Genomic DNA, 19,010 nt, shown 5'->3' on the forward strand with positions numbered 1-19,010 from the left:
AGGCGGAGGGATATTGTTTTGGTGTTGTCTGTCCTTCCGTCTGTCCGTCTTTCCGTACTTCCGTCCATCTATCTGTCCGTCCGTCCGGCACGTTTGTGTCGGGAGCCATATCTTGGAAATGCTTTGGCGAATTTCATTGAAAGTTGGTATGAGTATATATATATATATATATATATATATATATATATATATATATATATATGGATAAGAGGATGATGCAAGCCAAATGACAATGAACACCATCAGTTAATAATGGAGTAATGGCCCTTTGTATCTTGAAAAAATGCTTTTTTGTGTCCGGAGCCATATCTTAGAAGTGCTTTGACGGATTTCATTGAAACTTGGTATGAGTATATAAATGGATAAGAGGATGATGCACGTTGGCGTTGTCCATCCGTCCAGAAATATTTGTGTCCAGAAGTATATTGGCGGGGGATATCAATTCAACGAATTTGCTTGTTTGAAAATATATCAGTATGCATTAAAGTCTTTAGGTCAATGACCAATTCTTAAATTTCTTGTTATTATTCAGGTTTTCTGCTAAACTACGTCTCACTCCAACAGACAAGATCATATTGAAAACCAGCCATCTTAAACAGGGACTGCAGTCGGCCATCCATGATATCACCAACTCGACCTCCCACTACGCAGTTCAGAGGTCACTTAGGCGTCTCCTTAGTTACCTGGTTGTCAGGGGCGACGCAGAGGTCATGAATGTTTTCCATACATTAGACTGGTGTGGCGCTTTAGCTAGGTAAGTTGTTAAAAAAAGTAACAGTAACAAAAAATAGGATTGTTATCAAATAATAAACCAATAATAATCATGTCATTTTTATATTATAACAATTGAATGTTAGAATACATGTATATCTTAAGTTTATTTATTGTTAATATGAACACATTATAATTTATACTAAATACTTTAAAAAGTAATGGCTTATTTGTGCTGTAAACATTTTCAAAAGGAATGTATCTTTTTTAAATATCACAACAAACAATAGTACAAAATATTCTTTAATTTCTCGTAACAGAATAAGTGTTGTAATTTTGCTCATATTGCTTTATTTTTTTCTTTCTCTGCAGATTTGTGAAGGTCACACCTTCATCAATAGCGGACGAGAATCTTTTATTAGATATTCTGAGATTTAACAGCCTTGTTTTGAGACTGACCAATCATGCGCCAGATAACATCCTGCAGTGGATTGGGGAGATACTCTATCATCCAAAAGGCCCTCTGATTGGTCTGTTACACAGGCAGACTGCTAGAGAGGTTCCTGATGAAGGGTCAGATAATCTTGTTAGTGTGAAAAGGTGAAGCTTTAGTACTTGAGATTTTCCATAAATAAAAAAAATACAAATGTAATGTTTTAATTTGCATAATTTTTTATGCCCCCTTTCGAAGAAAAGGGGGTATATAGTTTTCGCCCTGTCCGTCTGTCTGTAAGTCTGTCTGTCAGTCTGTCTATCACACTTTGTGTCCGCTCTCTAATTCAAATAGTTTTCATCCGATCTTTACGAAACTTGGTCAGAAGTTATATCTAGACAATATCTAGGTCAAGTTCGAATATGGGTCAAAAACTAGGTCACAGGGACAAAAAACAAATCCAAGGGAAGTAATAAGCTTTAAATGGACATAATTTTCTGACCTGCCAAATTATATATTTTTGTTAAATAAATCAAAGTAGCGCAGTAGGCGGCATTGTGTTTCTGACAAACACATCATGGTAAAAGGTCAAGGTCAAAGTCATCCTTCAAGGTCTAAGGTCAAAAATACAAATCCAAGGGAAGTAATAAGCTTTAAAGGGAGATAATTATTCAATATTGGACATAGCAACTTGATATTTGGCATGCATGTGAATCTCGTGGAGCTGCACATTTTGAGTGGTGAATCTACAGTCACGGTTAAGGCTTTTAATTATTTGCTACTAAAAATAGAGATTTGTTAGAGACAATTATTTTCAAGGGAAGTAATTTATATAATTATAAATCTCAGATTATATATTTCCTCACCAAGAATATAAGTTCTTTTCCCAGTTTCTGTACATATTTTTTATTTTGATTATTTATAACTCAAATGATTGATTTGTCAAAGTTTTTTTTTTAATGATATAATTATCATTTCTTTCCTGTACTAATTTGTGAATGGTAGGGTTCATTACATACCTGTGGACTTATGTCCATAGATACATGATGAACTCTGGCTATGATCTCTTTGATAAACCACAGGCCTTGGTTGTCAGTGTGTCTGCCTTGGTCATTTTTGACTGTCTACAGACCCCCCCACCCGGGTTGGATTGGACAAAATCCAAGGGAAGAAATAAGCTTTAAAGGGAGATGATTTCTATCCCTGCCAAATGATAAATAGAAATTTTATTTCAAAGCAGCGCAGTAGGGGGCATTGTGTTTCTGACGAACACATGTCGTGTTTTGTTTTTCGACATATTTTTATTTATTTTTTTTTTTTTTTAAAGTTTATTGGCATTAATATTCCCCTACGGTTGTAAGCAGAAGGGACGATAGGTTTAATCCTTGTCTGTCCATGTGTGTGTGTGTCTGTCCAAGTCTGGATTCATTGATAACTTAAAACGTTTTTTCTGGTTGCTATTGTTACAGAAATACCTGATATCTTAAATCTGCATCATGCAATAACTTAAAAATACTTAAGCCAGTTTAAAGATATTTATGTAGATTCTGATCTTATTCCGACAACGTTAATACAGTAGGCATTTGCTGTTTTGTCTGTGCCAAACTTGTTAAATTTTTAAGTGATAGGAAACCAAATGTACAAGCAATACATATAAAGCATTAAGGAAATTTTATAAAAGAAATAACTGTTTGAAAGATTACTTGATCCTATTATTTGTTGTAAAATTTACCCAGAATATTCTTGAATATAAAGTATCATGGTAAGAAATGTATCAAGGTATTTTAAAAATGTCTTCCAGGTCCTTGGACAAGGCTCTTCTTGCATTTATCTCGGAATACAATAGTTCTCTCCCTTACCAGCTGACTGTCAGGTATGCACCAAAGTATTCTCCCTTTGTTTTTGTCGTGAATATTGATTGTTCAGACTTTGTAAAAGTATTGCTTGTCTTTGACTTGCCTTTGCTCCAGCATAACATTTAAAACTGTTTAGCGAGAATTGTTAACCATTGCATTTAAACAGTAACATGCAGTACAAAATAACTTCAATTAAAACCAAGAAAAACTGAAACAGATGCATTAATACATTACGATTTACTACAGTAGATAGTAGGCCCAAAACTTAATTTGAGCTGTATCCTTTTGCTTTATGATGATTATATTCTTTATATGCAGATTTAAATGCCAAACCTGAAAACATGTGATCCTTGCTCTGGGGAAAACAAAAATGTCCATAAAAGCAGAAATAGTAAGTCTGTGCATACTGCACATGTAACCCCCATTTTCCAGATTAAAGTTCCACCAGCTGCGAGGTGACCTTGTACATCGGCTGATCCAGCGTCTGAATGTGACGGAGGCCCCACACTTCTATAACCTGGCATCGCTGGAGGGAACACTTCTCTGCCTTATGCACATCACAGCTAGGTGGGTGAATGTTAGATGGAAATTAAGGGATATAGTTTAGATATTTCTCGCAGCCATGAATTCTCATGCTAAGTCCCACTTAGTTGGTGAAGGAATAGAGAACTGTAGCAAGTTGTCCAATTTGGCTTGTTTTCATTTTCGTTTTTTAAAAATGTTAACATTTGGTTGGTTACAACCATGTTTGTGTGCGTTTAACAAAAAAACAACAACAGGAAGTTGCTGTTTCATTTTCCAACGGTTGATGGGTTATAACCATGGTTTTGTGTGTTAAACAACAAAAAACTCAACAAGGAGTTATCTTAGAGTTTCTTTTTATGCCCCCGGTAGGGTGGCATATAGCAGTCGCAATGTCCGCCCGTCTGTCTGTCCGTCACACTTTTGCGTTTAGGTTTTAAAAAATGCTCATAACTTCTATGTCCCTTCAGATGTAACCTTCATATTTGGTATGCATGTGTATATGGACAAGGCCTTTCCATACGCACACAAATTTTTACCACTTTGACCTTGAACTTAGAGTCCGCGTTTTGGTTTCGAAATATGCGTTTATTTAACTTTCATTGTCACCAGACCTGGTTGGAGCACAGAGTGCACGGACCAGGATGGCCTGGCGCTGCGCAGGAACGTGCTGGGCTGCCTGCTGGAGGTGGTGAGTGCGTTCCATGTTGGCCGCGGGGGCACCTCAATGTCCTTCATGGGCAAGGGCGTTACCAAGGCGGCCACGCTGTGCTTGAGGAATCTCTCCTATGAAATGGCTACCCTTGCTGATGATAAGGTATTGGTATACAGTCAATCTTGTGGATGCGACCACTTGTATTAAGCGACCTTTGTCTTATGCGACCATTTTGAAATCCCACGGAGCTTTTTCGCTATATAATGATATTGTATTCAGCGACTTATGTCTAACGCGACCAGCGACCGCTGATTTCTATGTATTTTGATGTCCAAATCTTGAATTAAGCGACCAATAGGAGATAAAAGTGGTTAATGTATTGATCTTTCAGGGACAAATCCGTGTTAATTGTTTATCTAAGCGATAAGATGTACTGTTACACCGCTGCTTTGTTTTCACACCAACCATTATGATTATGCTTTGTCTCGTTGACCGGTTCTGACCGGTATTGTTGTAGACTGCATATCAATTTATTGAGTTCAATAACAGAGGAACGTTTTACGCACAGTCTACAGCTTTAAAAGTTTACTATGTGGAACGTTAAAAGACAACGCTGATTTTTCTCGAGTATAGATAACAGGTGCAGAAACAATGCACTGTACGCGACAAATATTTCCTGAGGAGTGCGGAAAATAAACTAATAATCGGCAACATCTGTCGAAATCCGTACATTACCAATTTGAAATTATGCTAATTAGTAGATATTTGTTAGCCAATCACATTGTTATTTACTTAATAAATTTTCCAATCAGGTCTGTTTGTTTGTTTTCAATTGACGTGTTTTAATTTTTTCAGCTCATTATGTATCATAATCGAGTCAGATATCCTTAAGCGTACATGCAGAAATTAAAATGTCAAAACGAAAAGTGTTAACGTTGAACGAGAAAATTCGGGTTTTGGAATTGTCAAAGAGTAAAAGTGCAAGTAAAATTGCAGATGAGTTTGGAGTCGGTAAAACTCAAATTCAGAACATTCTTAAGCGTAAAGCCGAGATGCTTGAAGACGTGGACAATTATGTGTCAGGTGAAAAAAAACGCGAAAAATATTTCCTAGTCTATGTTGTTTTTGCAAATAAATATCTACACACAAATCATTTATAATATATGATAATGTAAAATAAGTGAAAAAATAAAACACATTATAAGTAAAATATTGTTTATGTATTGTGTTTATATTCATTTTATTATAAAAGATAAAATCATTGTTGACAAAAGAGATTATCCTTCATATAGATTTAAATTGAGGGTAAGCATTCTTCCAGAATGGTCTTTTTTATTTAAAGACCATTTTATTAAGAGACCACTTTTGATTACTCCCTTGAGTGGTCTCTTAATACAAGATTGACTGTATATGATTTTAAGGCATCTCACATATAAAATGGCTACCCTTGCTGATGATAAGGTATTGGTATATATAATTTTTAGGCATCTCACATATAAAATGGCTACCCTTGCTGATGATAAGGTATTGGTATATATCATTTTTAGGCATCTCACATATAAAATGGCTACCCTTGCTGATGATAAGGTATTGGTGTATATGATTTTTAGGCATCTCACATATAAAATGGCTACCCTTGCTGATGATAAGGTATTGATATATATGATTTTTAGGCATCTCACATATAAAATGGCTACTCTTGCTGATGATAATGTATTGGTATATATATGATTTTTAGGCATCTCACATATAAAATGGCTACCCTTGCTGATGATAAGGTATTGGTATATATGATTTTTAGGCATCTCACATATAAAATGGCTACTCTTGCTGATGATAATGTATTGGTATATATGATTTTTAGGCATCTCACATATAAAATGGCTACCCTTGCTGATGATAAGGTATAGGTGTATTTGATTTTTTTGTCTTATAAAAAGTGTGCAGCTTGATTTAAATTATCAAGGGGCCCTAGATATTACTTTGGAAACTCGTATATTTGTTGTACCCAACGTATTGAAAGGACAAGGGTAGTCAAAGATGGGAACATGTCAGTTTCTGTGGTGTACAATATATGAAATAGTAATAAGTAATATAAGTTATTGATTTTTTTGTTAGTTTACTGAGAGTTTTGTTGATTTGATGATCAATAACAGGGCTTGCGCTGTCTTTAAAATTTATTTTGTCAAATTGACAATATGGCTACCAATCACTTAAGAATTTTTCCGATTTAAATATGTTCTAAATGTTTCTCAGACTGTATTCAATCAATCGCAGACTGGAGATGCTTGTAGCTTGAATTTTGTATGAAACATAAAAAAAAAAATTAGATAGCTACAGTGTAATGAAGTTTCCTTGATTGTTTTCATTTCAAAATTCCAATGTTCTGCAAAGTAAGTGACTAATGAATGTTTATATGTTTATGATCTTTCATTGAAATGGCCTTTATACTCCAAATTGTTTTTTTCAGCCCCTCCCTAGTCATTATAGAATTTTGATAAATTAAATCCTATAATAGAAATCCTTGGATTACACATCTGCCTGTCTAGAATACAGATTATTTTAGCCATGTTCTGAAAAAGTAATTGCTTGATGCATGTGTGTGAAGTGTTGCCTAGATTGGCCTGTGTAGTCTGTAGGCTTACCATGGACAACACTTTTCGCCTAAACTGGATTTTCAGTTAGAAGAGACTTCTTATAAACCAAACAAACCTTAAAGAGCGGAAAGTGTTGTCGCTGATAAGCCTGTGATGACTGCAGAGGCTAATGTGGGACGACACTTTACGCACATGCATTAAGCACAGTTTTCTCAGAACAAGCCTCAAATGTTCATTTGCAGACCTGGACTAAGAGCTGGTTGTACAGTCGTCACAGTGGAGGCCTCTCCAGTGAGTCAGGCTTGGACTGGATGTTGACCTTGTGGGCCTACAGGGATGCAGAGGTCAGTTGGACACAGTGTCTACAAAATACTGTCCTTTTTTTGCTGATTAACTGTAGTTGTACCAGCAGAAACAATGTTTTGTAGACATATACATGCATTCTTTTTTTTCACCATATCAGAAATGGGGCTGGGACCCTTTGTACTGGGAAACATTTCATCAATTTGACTTAGATTGGGAAATTAAGTTATTTTTATCCCCCGCCATAGGCGGAGCAATATTGTTTTGGCGTTGTCCGTCCGTCTTTCCGTCCATCTGGCACTTTTGTGTCCAGAGCCATATCTTGGAAGTGCTTTGGTGGATTTTATTGAAACTTGGTATGAGTATATATATGGATAAGAGGATGATGTACGCCAAATGGCATTGCACACCATCTGTTAATAACGGAGTTATGGCCCTTTGTATCTTAAAATAATGCTTTTTTAGCTGAGTGTCAAATATAACACTTTTTTGTGCAGAAGCATATTGGCGGGGGATATCAATTCAATAAATTTGCTTGTTTTTATTGCTTATCTATACTTAAAGATTCAGTATAATCCTTTGTTTTTACTCTCAGAGCAGGAATGGAAAAACAAGGGTCACTTTAAATAAAAAGTAAAAAAAAAAAAAAGAAACTTTATATCGGGAATTTTTGCAGGCATATGGGAAAAATATATACTTTTTCTGGCCCAGAATGCTACCAAAAAAGTTATTAGAGCAAACAGCAAACTTCTCCCAATATTTCTTTAGATTAAAAAATAGCTAACAAATAAGATACAGTTTTTATATCAAAATGCACAACACATTCCTGAGTGATTTGCTCTTAAACATGTTTTCGGCCCCAAATGTTACCAAAAGTAATTTGCTTACATTTTTGCAAGCTAACATTTACTAAAGTTTGAACCACGGTCACGAGGATGATGTGCAACTAAAGTTGTAGTTTTTATAATCATTTAATAGTTTTAATGGTTGCCTAATTTAAACAATCATTGGGACACTACACAGATGAGTCTGACCTGAGCCATGACACTGTATTGTGAAATCATGTTTTAGAGTTATACATGTTTATGTATTTGGGATGGCTGACATATTCATGAAGTTTTAAAATTTCATACATCTAACTTTTTATATAAAATGCTAAAAATCAGTGTGGTCATAAACTCATGCAAAATTGCAAAATGCACAAAATAAGTTAATCCACAGTATTATTTAGGCCTTGCTATTGGAAAACAGGGCTTAATGCATTGACATCAAGTGTTGTCCCATATAAGCCTGTGTATTTTGCACAGGCTAATCTATTGGACACTTTCCTCCTAAACTGGATTTCTGTTAAAAAGAGACTTGCCTTTAAAAAAAATTCTATAAAAGTGAAGTGTCATCCCTGATTTTACTGCAAAGGGTATAAGCAGAAAGTGTCATCCCTGATTTTCCTGTGCAGACTGCAAAGGCTAATCTGGGATGACACTTTATGCACATGCATTAAGCCCAGCTTTCCGAGAGCATCGCTCATACGTGTAAATTACCAGGTGCGCACGGCCGGACTGGGGATAGCAGTGACCTTGAGTTGCGTGGAGGAAGGCCGTCTGCTACTCACCACCAACTGTAAACATATCCCAGGAGGCATCTGGGCCGCCGCCTTCAGCCTCCTCCTGGACCAATCAGAATGCAGCATGGTCAGACAGCAGGTATACAGCATAATAAAACTTCAATATGAGCAAAACTCACGTGCTTGTTCAATCCCTGTTCCCAGAATTATGTGATTTTGGTTGGTGGGGGGTCACCATACTGGACATGTTTGGTTTCCTTAGAGTACTGTCAGTAAAAGTCAAATTGCTGTAAATTCCAGCTATAATTCAAAATGTGTCCCAATGTTCTTGAGTCTAATTAGGTCAATTAGGTAAGAGTGCTGGCACATACCCTCTGTCCTTATATAATGCAGCCTCAGGTGCAAAGGACCTCATAAACATTCAAAAGCACACATATGAGCATAAGGATATGTTAGTGTTGACTGTTTATAGCAGCTGTCGGTTCACACTCTTCTCACCTAAATACAAAGAGAATAACAGGTTACTGACTGATCTTTTTGTAGAATATCAGGGAAGGCTTAGAATAATATAACGGTGAGGCTTGCAAAGCCGATATTTTATTCATGCCGAGGCTGATATATCACTAAAAGATCAGGCAGTAACCTGTTTTTAGCTCACCTGATTGCTCAGGTGAGCTTTTGTGACCGGTCTTTGTCCGTCGTATGTCCGTCCGTCCGTTAACATTTGTTCGTAAACACTCTAGAGGCCACATTTATTGTCCGATCTTCATGAAACTTGGTCAGAAGCTTCGTCCCAATAAAATCTCGGTCGAGTTCGAAAAGAAAAACTTGTAAACACTGTAGAAGTCACATTTCATGCCCAATCTTCATGTTACTTTGTCAAAAATGTTTGTCTTAATGATATGTTGGTTGAGATCAAAAGTGGTTCTGGTCCGTTGAAAAACATGGCCGCCAGTGGACGAGGAAGTTTTCCTTATATGGCTTTAGAGAAACCTTGTAAACACTCTGGAAGTCACAATTTTTGCCCAATCATCATGAATGTGGGTCAAAACATTGGTTTTATTGATTTCTCGGATGAGTTCGAAAATGGTCCAGATCGGTGAAAAAACATGGCCGGCAGTGGGCAGGGCATTTTTCTCGATATGTATATTGTGAAAACATGTCAACACTCTAGAAGTCACATTATTGGCCCAATTTTCATGAAATTTTGTCAGAACTTTTGTTTCCTAGATACGTGAGTTAAGTTTGAAAATGGTTCCGGTCTGTTGAAAAACATGGTTGCCAGGGGGATGTGGCAGTTTTCCTTATATTTATATAGTAAAAAGGCTTGCAAACAATCATAAATTAAGGTCATATAACATGTGAGACAACTCTTCTTAATATTTCATTTAAGAATACAGTAGTTACTCCCCTTTGATTATTAATGTTTTCAAAATAATACAGTGTAGTTGTGTTTCATTTATGTGTTAATTGTGATTCAAGGTTGGATGTTTTTATGCCCCCTTTCGAAGAAAAGGGGGCATATAGTGATCGGACTGTCCGTCCGTCTGTCTGTCTGTCCGTCTTTCCGTCACACTTTGCATTTAGGTTTCCAAAAATGCTCATAACTTCTATGTCCCTTGATATATAACCTTCATATTTGGTATGCATGTGTATATGGACAAGGTCTTTCCTTACGCACACATTTTTTAGCCCTGTGACCTTGACCTTGAACTAAGGGTCCGCGTTTAGGTTTCAAAATCTGCGTTTAAGTTTCGAAAAATGCTCATAACTTCTATGTCCCTTGAGATATAACCTTCATATTTGGTATGCATGTGTATTTGGACAAAGCCTTTCCATACGCAGAATTTTTTTTACCCCTGTGACCTTGACCTTCAGCTTAGGGTCCGCGTTTAGGTTTCGAAATCTGCATTAAGGTTTCGAAAAATGCTCATAACTTCTATGTCCCTTGAGATATAACCTTCATATTTGGTATGCATGTGTATATAGACAAGGCCTTTCCATAGGCACACAATTTTTAACCCCTGTGACCTTGACCTTGAACGTAGGGTTCGCATTTAGGTTTCAAAATCTGCGTTTAGGTTTCGAAAAATGCTCATAACTGCTATGTCCCTTGAGATATAACCTTCATATTTGGTATGCATGTTTATATGGACAAGGCCTTTCCATCTAAATCTGCGTTTAGGTTTCGAAAAATGCTCATAACTTCTATGTCCCTTGAGATATAACCTTCATATTTGGTATGCATGTGTATATGGACAAGGCCTTTCCATACGCACAAAAAAATTTACCCTTGTGACCTTGACCTTGAAAAAGGGTCCGCGTTTAGGTTTCAAAATCTGCGTTTAGGTTTCGAAAAATGCTCATAACTTCTATGTCCCTTGAGATATAACCTTCATATTTGGTATGCATGTGTATATGGACAAGGCCTTTCCATACACACAAATTGTTTTTCCCCTGTGACCTTGACCTTGAACTTAGGGTCCGCGTTTAGGTTTCAAAATCTGCGTTTAGGTTTTGAAAAATGCTCTTAACTTCTATGTCCCTTGAGATATAACCTTCATTTTTGGTATGCATGTGTATATGGACAAGGCCTTTCCTTACGCACACATTTTTTAGCCCTGTGACTTTGACCTTGAGCTTAGGGTCCGCGTTTAGGTTTCGAAAACTGTGTTTAGGTTTCGAAAAATGCTCATAACTTCTCTGTCCCTTGAGATATAACCTTCATATTTGGTATGCATGTGTATATGGACAAGGCCTTTCCATCTAAATCTGCGTTTAGGTTTGGATAAATGCTCATTACTTCTATGTCCCTTGAGATATAACCATCATATTTGGTATGCATGTGTATATGGACAAGGCCTTTCCATACGCACAATTTTTTTTACCCTTGTGACCTTGACCTTGAAATAGGGTCCGCGTTTTGGTTTCAAAATCTGCATTTAGGTTTCGAAAAATGCTCATAACTTTTATGTCCCTTGAGATATAACCTTCATATTTGGTATGCATGTTTATATGGACAAGGCCTTTCCATCTAAATCTGCGTTTAGGTTTCGAAAAATGCTCATAACTTCTCTGTCCCTTGAGATATAACCTTCATATTTGGTATGCATGTGTATATGGACAAGGCCTTTCCATACGCACAAAAAAATTGATCCTTGTGACCTTGACCATAAAAAAGGGTCCGCGTTTAGGTTTCAAAATCTGCGTTAAGGTTTCGAAAAATGCTCATAACTTCTATGTCCCTTGAGATATAACCTTCATATTTGGTATGCATGTGTATATGGACAAGGCCTTTCCATACACACAAATTTTTTAGCCCTGTGACCTTGACCTTGAGCTTAGGGTCTGCGTTTAGGTTTCGAAAACTGTGTTAAGGTTTCGAAAAATGCTCATAACTTCTCTGTCCCTTGAGATATGATCTTCATATTTGGTATGCATGTGTATATGGACAAGGCCTTTCCATCTAAATCTGCGTTTAGGTTTGGAAAAATGCTCATTACTTCTATGTCCCTTGAGATATAACCTTCATATTTGGTAGGCATGTGTATATGGACAAGGCCTTACCATACGCACAATTTTTTTTACCCCTGTGACCTTGACCTTGAACTTAGAGTCCACGTTTAGGTTTCAAAATCTGTGTTTAGGTTTTGAAAAATGCTCATAACTTCTATGTCCCTTGAGATATAACCTTCATATTTGGTATGCATGTGTATATGGACAAGGCCTTTCCATCTAAATCTGCGTTTAGGTTTCGAAAAATGCTCATAACTTCTATGTCCCTTGAGATATAACCTTCATATTTGGTATGCATGTGTATATGGACAAGGCCTTTCCATACGCACAAAAAAATTTACCCTTGTGACCTTGACCTTGAAAAAGGGTCCGCGTTTAGGTTTCAAAATCTTCGTTTAGGTTTCGAAAAATGCTCATAACTTCTATGTCCCTTGAGATATAACCTTCATATTTGGTATGCATGTGTATATGGACAAGGCCTTTCCATACACACAAATTGTTTTTCCCCTGTGACCTTGACCTTGAACTTAGGGTCCGAGTTTAGGTTTCAAAATCTGCGTTAAGGTTTTGAAAAATGCTCTTAACTTCTATGTCCCTTGAGATATAACCTTCATTTTTGGTATGCATGTGTATATGGACAAGGCGTTTCCTTACGCACACATTTTTTAGCCCTGTGACCTTGACCTTGAGCTTAGGGTCCGCGTCAAGGTTTTAAAAACTGTGTTTAGGTTTCGAAAAATGCTCATAACTTCTCTGTCCCTTGAGATAAAACCTTCATATTTGGTATGCATGTGTATATGGACAAGGCCTTTCCATACGCACAATTTTTTTTACCCCTGTGACCTTGACCTTGAAATAGGGTCCGCGTTTTGGTTTCAAAATCTGCATTTAGGTTTCGAAAAATGCTCATAACTTTTATGTCCCTTGAGATATAACCTTCATATTTGGTATGCTTGTGTATATGGATAAGGCCTTTCCATACGCACAAATTGTTTTTCCCCTGTGACTTTGACCTTGAACTTAGAGTCCACGTTTAGTTTTCACAATCTGTGTTTAGGTTTTGAAAAATGCTCATAACTTCTATGTCCCTTGAGATATAACCTTCATATTTGGTATGCATGTGTATATGGACAAGGCCTTTCCATCTAAATCTGCGTTTAGGTTTCGAAAAATGCTCATAACTTCTATGTCCCTTGAGATATAACCTTCATATTTGGTATGCATGTGTATATGGACAAGGCCTTTCCATACGCACACAATTTTTAACCCCTCGACTTTAAACTTAGGGTTCACGTTTAGGTTTCAAAATCTGCGTTTAGGTTTCGAAAAATGCTCATAACTTCTATGTTTCTTGAGATATAACCTTCATATTTGGTATGCATGTGTATTTGGACAAGGCCTTTCCAACTAAACCTGCGTTTAGGTTAAGAAAAATGCTCATAACTTCTATGTCCCTTGAGATATAACCTTCATATTTGGTATGCATGTGTATATGGACAAGGCCTTTCCATACGTACAAAAATTCTTACCCCTGTGGCCACGACCTTGAAATAGGGTCCGCGTTTAGGTTTTAAAATCTGCGTTTAGGTTTCGAAAAATGCTCATATCTTCTATGTCCCTTGAGATATAACCTTCATATTTGGTATGCATGTGTATATGGACAAGGCCTTTCCATACGCACAAATTGTTTTTCCCCTGTGACCTTGAACTAAGGGTCTGCATTTAGGTTTCAAAATCTGCGTTTAGGCTTTGAAAAATGCTCTTAACTTCTATGTCCCTAAAGATATAAGCTTCATATTTGGTATGCATGTGTATATGGACACGGCCTTTCCTTACGTACACATTTTTTAGCCCTGTGACCTTGACCTTGAAGTTAGGGTCTGCGTTTAGGTTTTGAAATCTGCGTTCAGGTTTCGAAAAATGCTCATAACTTCTATGCCCCTTGAGATATAACCTTCATATTTGGTGTGCCTGTGTATATAGACAAGGCCTATCCAACTTTATCTGCTTTTAGGTTTCGAAAAATGCTCATAACTTCTATGTCCCTTGAGATATAACCTTCATATTTGGTATGCATGTGTATATGGACAAGGCCTTTCCATACGCACAAATTGTTTTTCCCCTGTGACCTGGAACTTAGGGTCACCCTTTAGGTTTCAAAATCTGCATTTAGGTTTTGAAAAATTCTCATAACTTCTATGTCCCTTGAGATATAACCCTCATATTTGGTATGCATGTGTATATGGACAAGGCCTTTCCATACGCACAAATTGTTTTTCCCCTGTGACCTTGAACTTAGGGTCCGCGTTTAGGTTTCAAAATCTGCTTTTAGGTTTTGAAAAATTCTTATAACTTCTATGTCCCTTGAGATATAACCCTCATATTTGGTATGCATGTGTATATGGACAAGGCCTTTCCTTACGCGCACATTTTTTAGCCCTGTGACCTTGACCTTGAACTAAGGGTTCGTGTTTAGGTTTCAAAATCTGCGTTTAGGTTTTGAAAAATGCTCATAACTTCTATGTCCCTTGAGATATAACCTTCATATTTGGTATGCATGTGTATATGGACAAGGCCTTTACATCTAAATCTGTGTTTAGGTTTCAAAAAATGCTCATAACTTCCATGTCCATTGAGATATAACCTTCATATTTGGTATGCATGTGTATATGGACAAGGCCTTTCCATACGCACAAAAATTCTTACCCCTGTGACCTTTAACCTTGAAATAAGGTCAGCGTTTAGTTTTCAAAAGCTGCGTTTAGGTTTCGAAAAATGCTCATATGCGCTATGTCCCATGAGATATAACCTTCATATTTTGTATGCATGTGTATATGGACAAGGCCTTTCCATCTAAATCTGTGTTTAGGTTTCGAAAAATGCTCATAACTTCTATGTCCCTTGAGATATAACCTTCATATTTGGTATTCATGTGTATATGAACAAGGCCTTTCCATCTAAATCTGTGTTTAGGTTTCGAAAAATGCTCATAACTTCTATGTCCCTTGAGATATAATCTTCATATTTGATATGCATGTGTATATAGACAAGGCCTTTCCATACGCACAAAAATTCTTACCCCTGTGACCTTAACCTTGAAGTAGGGTCCGCGTTTAGGTTTCAAAATCTGCGTTTAGGTTTCGAAAAATGCTCATAACTTCTATGTCCCTTGAGATATTACCTTCATATTTGTTATGCATGTGTATATGGACAAGGCCTTTCCATACGCACAATTTGTTTTTCCCCTGTGACCTTGACCTTGAACTTAGGGTCCGCGTTTAGGTTTTAAAATCTGCGATAAGGTTTTGAAAAATGCTCTTAACTTTTATATCCGTTGAGATATAACCTTCATATTTGGTATGCATGTGTATATGGACAAGGCCTTTCCATGCGCACCAAAAAGTTTACCCCTGTGACCTTGACCTTGAACTTAGGGTCCACGTTTAGGTTTTGAAATCTGCGTTTACGTTTCGAAAAATACTCATAACTTCTATGTCCCTTGAGATATAACCTTCATATTTGGTATGCATGTGTATATGGACAAGGCCTTTCCTTACGCACACAATTTTTTTAGCCCTGTGACCTTGAACTTAGTGTCCACGTTTAGGTTTCAAAATCTGCGTTTAGGTTTTGAAAAATGCTCATAACTTCTATGTCCCTTGAGATATAACCTACATATTTGGTATGCATGTGTATATGGACAAGGCCTTTCCATACGCACACACTTTTTTAACCCTGTGACCTTTACCTTGAAGTTAGGGTCCGTGTTTAGGTTTCAAAATCTGCGTTTAGGTTTCAAAAAATGCTCATAACTTCTATGTCCCTTGAGATATAACTTTCATATTTGGTATGCATGTTTATATGGACAAGGCCTTTCCATATACACGCAAATTTTGACCCCTGTGACCTTGACCTTGATCTTAGGGTTCGCGTTTAGGTTTCGAAATCTGCGTTTTGGTTTCGAAAAATGCTATAAAAGCATTTATAGGGGGCATATGTCATCCTATGGTGACAACTCCTGTTTTTAGCTCACCTGATTGCTCAGGTGAGCTTTTGTGATTGGTCTTTGTCTGTCATCCGTCCGTCCACATTTGTTCGTAATCACTCTAGAGGCCAAATTTATTGTCTGATCTTCATGAAACTTGGTTAGAAGATTTGTCCCAATGAAATCTCGATCGAGTTTGAAACTGGGTCATGTTGGGTAAAAAACTAGGTCACTAGGTCAAAAAAATAGAAAAAGCTTGTAAACACTGTAGAAGTCACATTTAATGCCCAATCTTCATGTAACTTTGTCTATATGTCTGTGTTAATGATATGTTGGTTGAGTTCAAAAGTGGTTCCGGTCCATTGAAAAACATGGCTGCCAGTGGGCGGGGCAGTTTTCCTTATATATATATATACAAGGTTTCTCACCTTGTAAACTCTCTAAAAGTCACAATTTTTGCCCAATCATCATGAACGTTAATCAAAACATTGGTTCTATTGATATGTCGGACGAGTTCGAAAATGGTCCAGATCAGTGAAAAAACATAGTCGCCAGTGGGCGTGGCATTTTCTCTATATGTATATAGTGAAAACATGTGAACACTCTAGAAGTCACATTTTTTGCCCAATTTTCATGAAATTGTGTCAGAACATTTGTTTCCTTGATACGAGAGTTGAGTTGGAAAATGGTTCTGGTCAGTTGAATAACATGGCTGCCGGAGGTGGGGGGCAGTTTTCTTATATTTATATAGTAAAAAAAAAGCTTGTGAGCACTCTAGAAGTCACATTTTTTGCTCAATCATCATGAAACTTGGTGAATAGATTTGTTTTATATATATCTCAGATGAGTTTGCAAATGGTCCTGATGGGTCAATAAACATGGCTGCCAGGGGGGTGGGGCAGTTTTCCTTATGTGACTATATAGAGAGAAACCTTGTGATCAAACACTATAGAAGTCACATTTTTTGCCTAATCATCATGAAACTTAGTCAATACATTGGTTTTATTGATTTCTTGGACAAGTTGGAAAATGGCTCAGATCGGTGAAACACACTTTTTAGCTCACCTGATTGCTCAGGTGAGGTTTTAATATTGGTCTTTGTCTGCTGTCCATCCGTCTACATTTGGTTTGTAAACACTCTAGCATTCACATTTCTCAAGCATTCTTTATCAAAGTTGCTGAAAGATCTCAGTCAAGTTTGATGATGAGTAAAATCACATAATTAATGCCATAATTATTGCCCTTAGATTGTCCAAATTTTCATTATATTATACAAAATCCTTGTAAGCAAAGTTTGATGTTTGGGGGGTCAACTCAAAATATAGGTCACCATTTCAAATCTTACAAAAACACTCCCTACGCCAGAGTTTTGGTTCAATAATGATGAAACTTGACCAGGATGTTTGTCTGGTCAATATCTAGGTCTTATTGACTTTAGGTAAAGATAGAATGAACTGACTCCTCTCAGGTGAGCGAACTAGGGCCATCTTGGCCCTCTTGTTCTGTTTATCATACCTTTACATCGCCGAGTCTAAAGAAATCACGGAGAAAAAAAAATGCTTAAAAGCTACATTTTTAGTGGGAAAGAATATGATTTTTTGTCGTTTGAAATGTTAATAATGACGTCATGAGCTCTTGTGCTTAATATTTGTAAAACACGTTTTTTGCTGTTGGTGTTACATTTTGTGTTTAAAATATATTACATCTTGGTATCAAATTGTTTGTTTTGTTGAATCTGATTCGATTTTAATAAAAAATATTACTTTATAGTTGATTCCGAGTAATATGACCTACTTCCTATCATCGACTGATATAAGAACTTCCTGTTGAACTGATAAAAAAATATATCGGGCAGTGTTATATCAGGCAGATATCAATTCAGCGGTATGATAAATCAAGTTAAATTCCCAAATCCCTGTTTTTATAAGTTTGGTTGATTGTCAACATATGGAACATATGGGGTTTTCCTCTGGCTATTCTGGTTTTTATCTTGCTATTCTGGTTTTCCTCTGGCTATTCTGGTTTTCCTCTGGCTATTCTGGTTTTCTTCTGGCTATTCTGGTTTTCCTCTGGCTATTCTGGTTTTTCTCTGGCTATTCTGGTTTTTCTCTTGCTATTCTGGTTTTCCTCTGGCTATTCTAGTTTTCCTCTGGCTATTAAGGTTTTCTTCTGGCTATTCTGGTTTTCCTCTGGCTATTCTGGTTTTTCTCTGGCTATTCTGGTTTTTCTCTGGCTATTCTGGTTTTCCTCTGGCTATTCTGGTTTTTCTGTGGCTATCCTGGTTTTCCTGTGGCTATTCTGGTTTTCCTCTGGCTATTCTGGTTTTCCTCTGGCTACTCTGGTTTTCCCACAAGACACCAACACATTTGAATGTTGTTGAGTAAAAAAATAAATTGTGCAGATTCATTTTTAAATAAGTACCAGTTTGTGTTACTCCATTACATTAATTAGGTAGCTGGGTCTGGACATACTCTGGGTCATTTCATAACACCACATCTTAATGGAAGGACCTTATATTCTTTGAAACAAACATGATGGCATTTAAGTTAACTAAGTACAATGTAAGTCTATTAGGAGTGTTAGAACATTAAAACATTACATTAAAAAATGTACCTTTTTACTGGTACATGGTTTCTCTGAATGTATCATCTAGAAATCTAGAAAAAAACATGATTCTTTGTCTTTTGAAACAAAACAGGTATCAAGTCTTTTCTAGGTACCGGTAAATCCTTTCACCACTCAGAAGCAAAGTGTATGCGGCTATATGCAACCAGCATAAAACAATAAAAGTCTGCAAGTTACTCGCAGGCTGTTCAAGCCTTTAAAACTTGAAACAATGAAGAAAGTTGTTAGAATTAATGTGATTTT

General features: G+C 36.7%; 1 protein-coding gene across 2 annotated transcripts in view; it reads left to right on the forward strand.

Moving 5' to 3' along the window:
* The window catches only part of LOC127874525 (rotatin-like), a 96,283-nt gene that overhangs the window by 49,305 nt on the left and 27,968 nt on the right, over positions 1 to 19,010 (forward strand). For both annotated transcript variants that reach the window (XM_052418893.1, XM_052418892.1), the window contains exons 24-30: positions 533 to 754; positions 1,084 to 1,311; positions 2,946 to 3,017; positions 3,433 to 3,567; positions 4,135 to 4,339; positions 7,017 to 7,118; positions 8,622 to 8,780. In XM_052418893.1, coding sequence (XP_052274853.1) covers positions 533 to 754; positions 1,084 to 1,311; positions 2,946 to 3,017; positions 3,433 to 3,567; positions 4,135 to 4,339; positions 7,017 to 7,118; positions 8,622 to 8,780 — 1,123 coding nt within the window. The remainder of the gene's footprint in view (positions 1 to 532; positions 755 to 1,083; positions 1,312 to 2,945; positions 3,018 to 3,432; positions 3,568 to 4,134; positions 4,340 to 7,016; positions 7,119 to 8,621; positions 8,781 to 19,010) is intronic.

Source organism: Dreissena polymorpha, chromosome 3 (genome assembly GCF_020536995.1).
Source record: "Dreissena polymorpha isolate Duluth1 chromosome 3, UMN_Dpol_1.0, whole genome shotgun sequence".
Taxonomy (NCBI): domain Eukaryota; kingdom Metazoa; phylum Mollusca; class Bivalvia; order Myida; family Dreissenidae; genus Dreissena; species Dreissena polymorpha.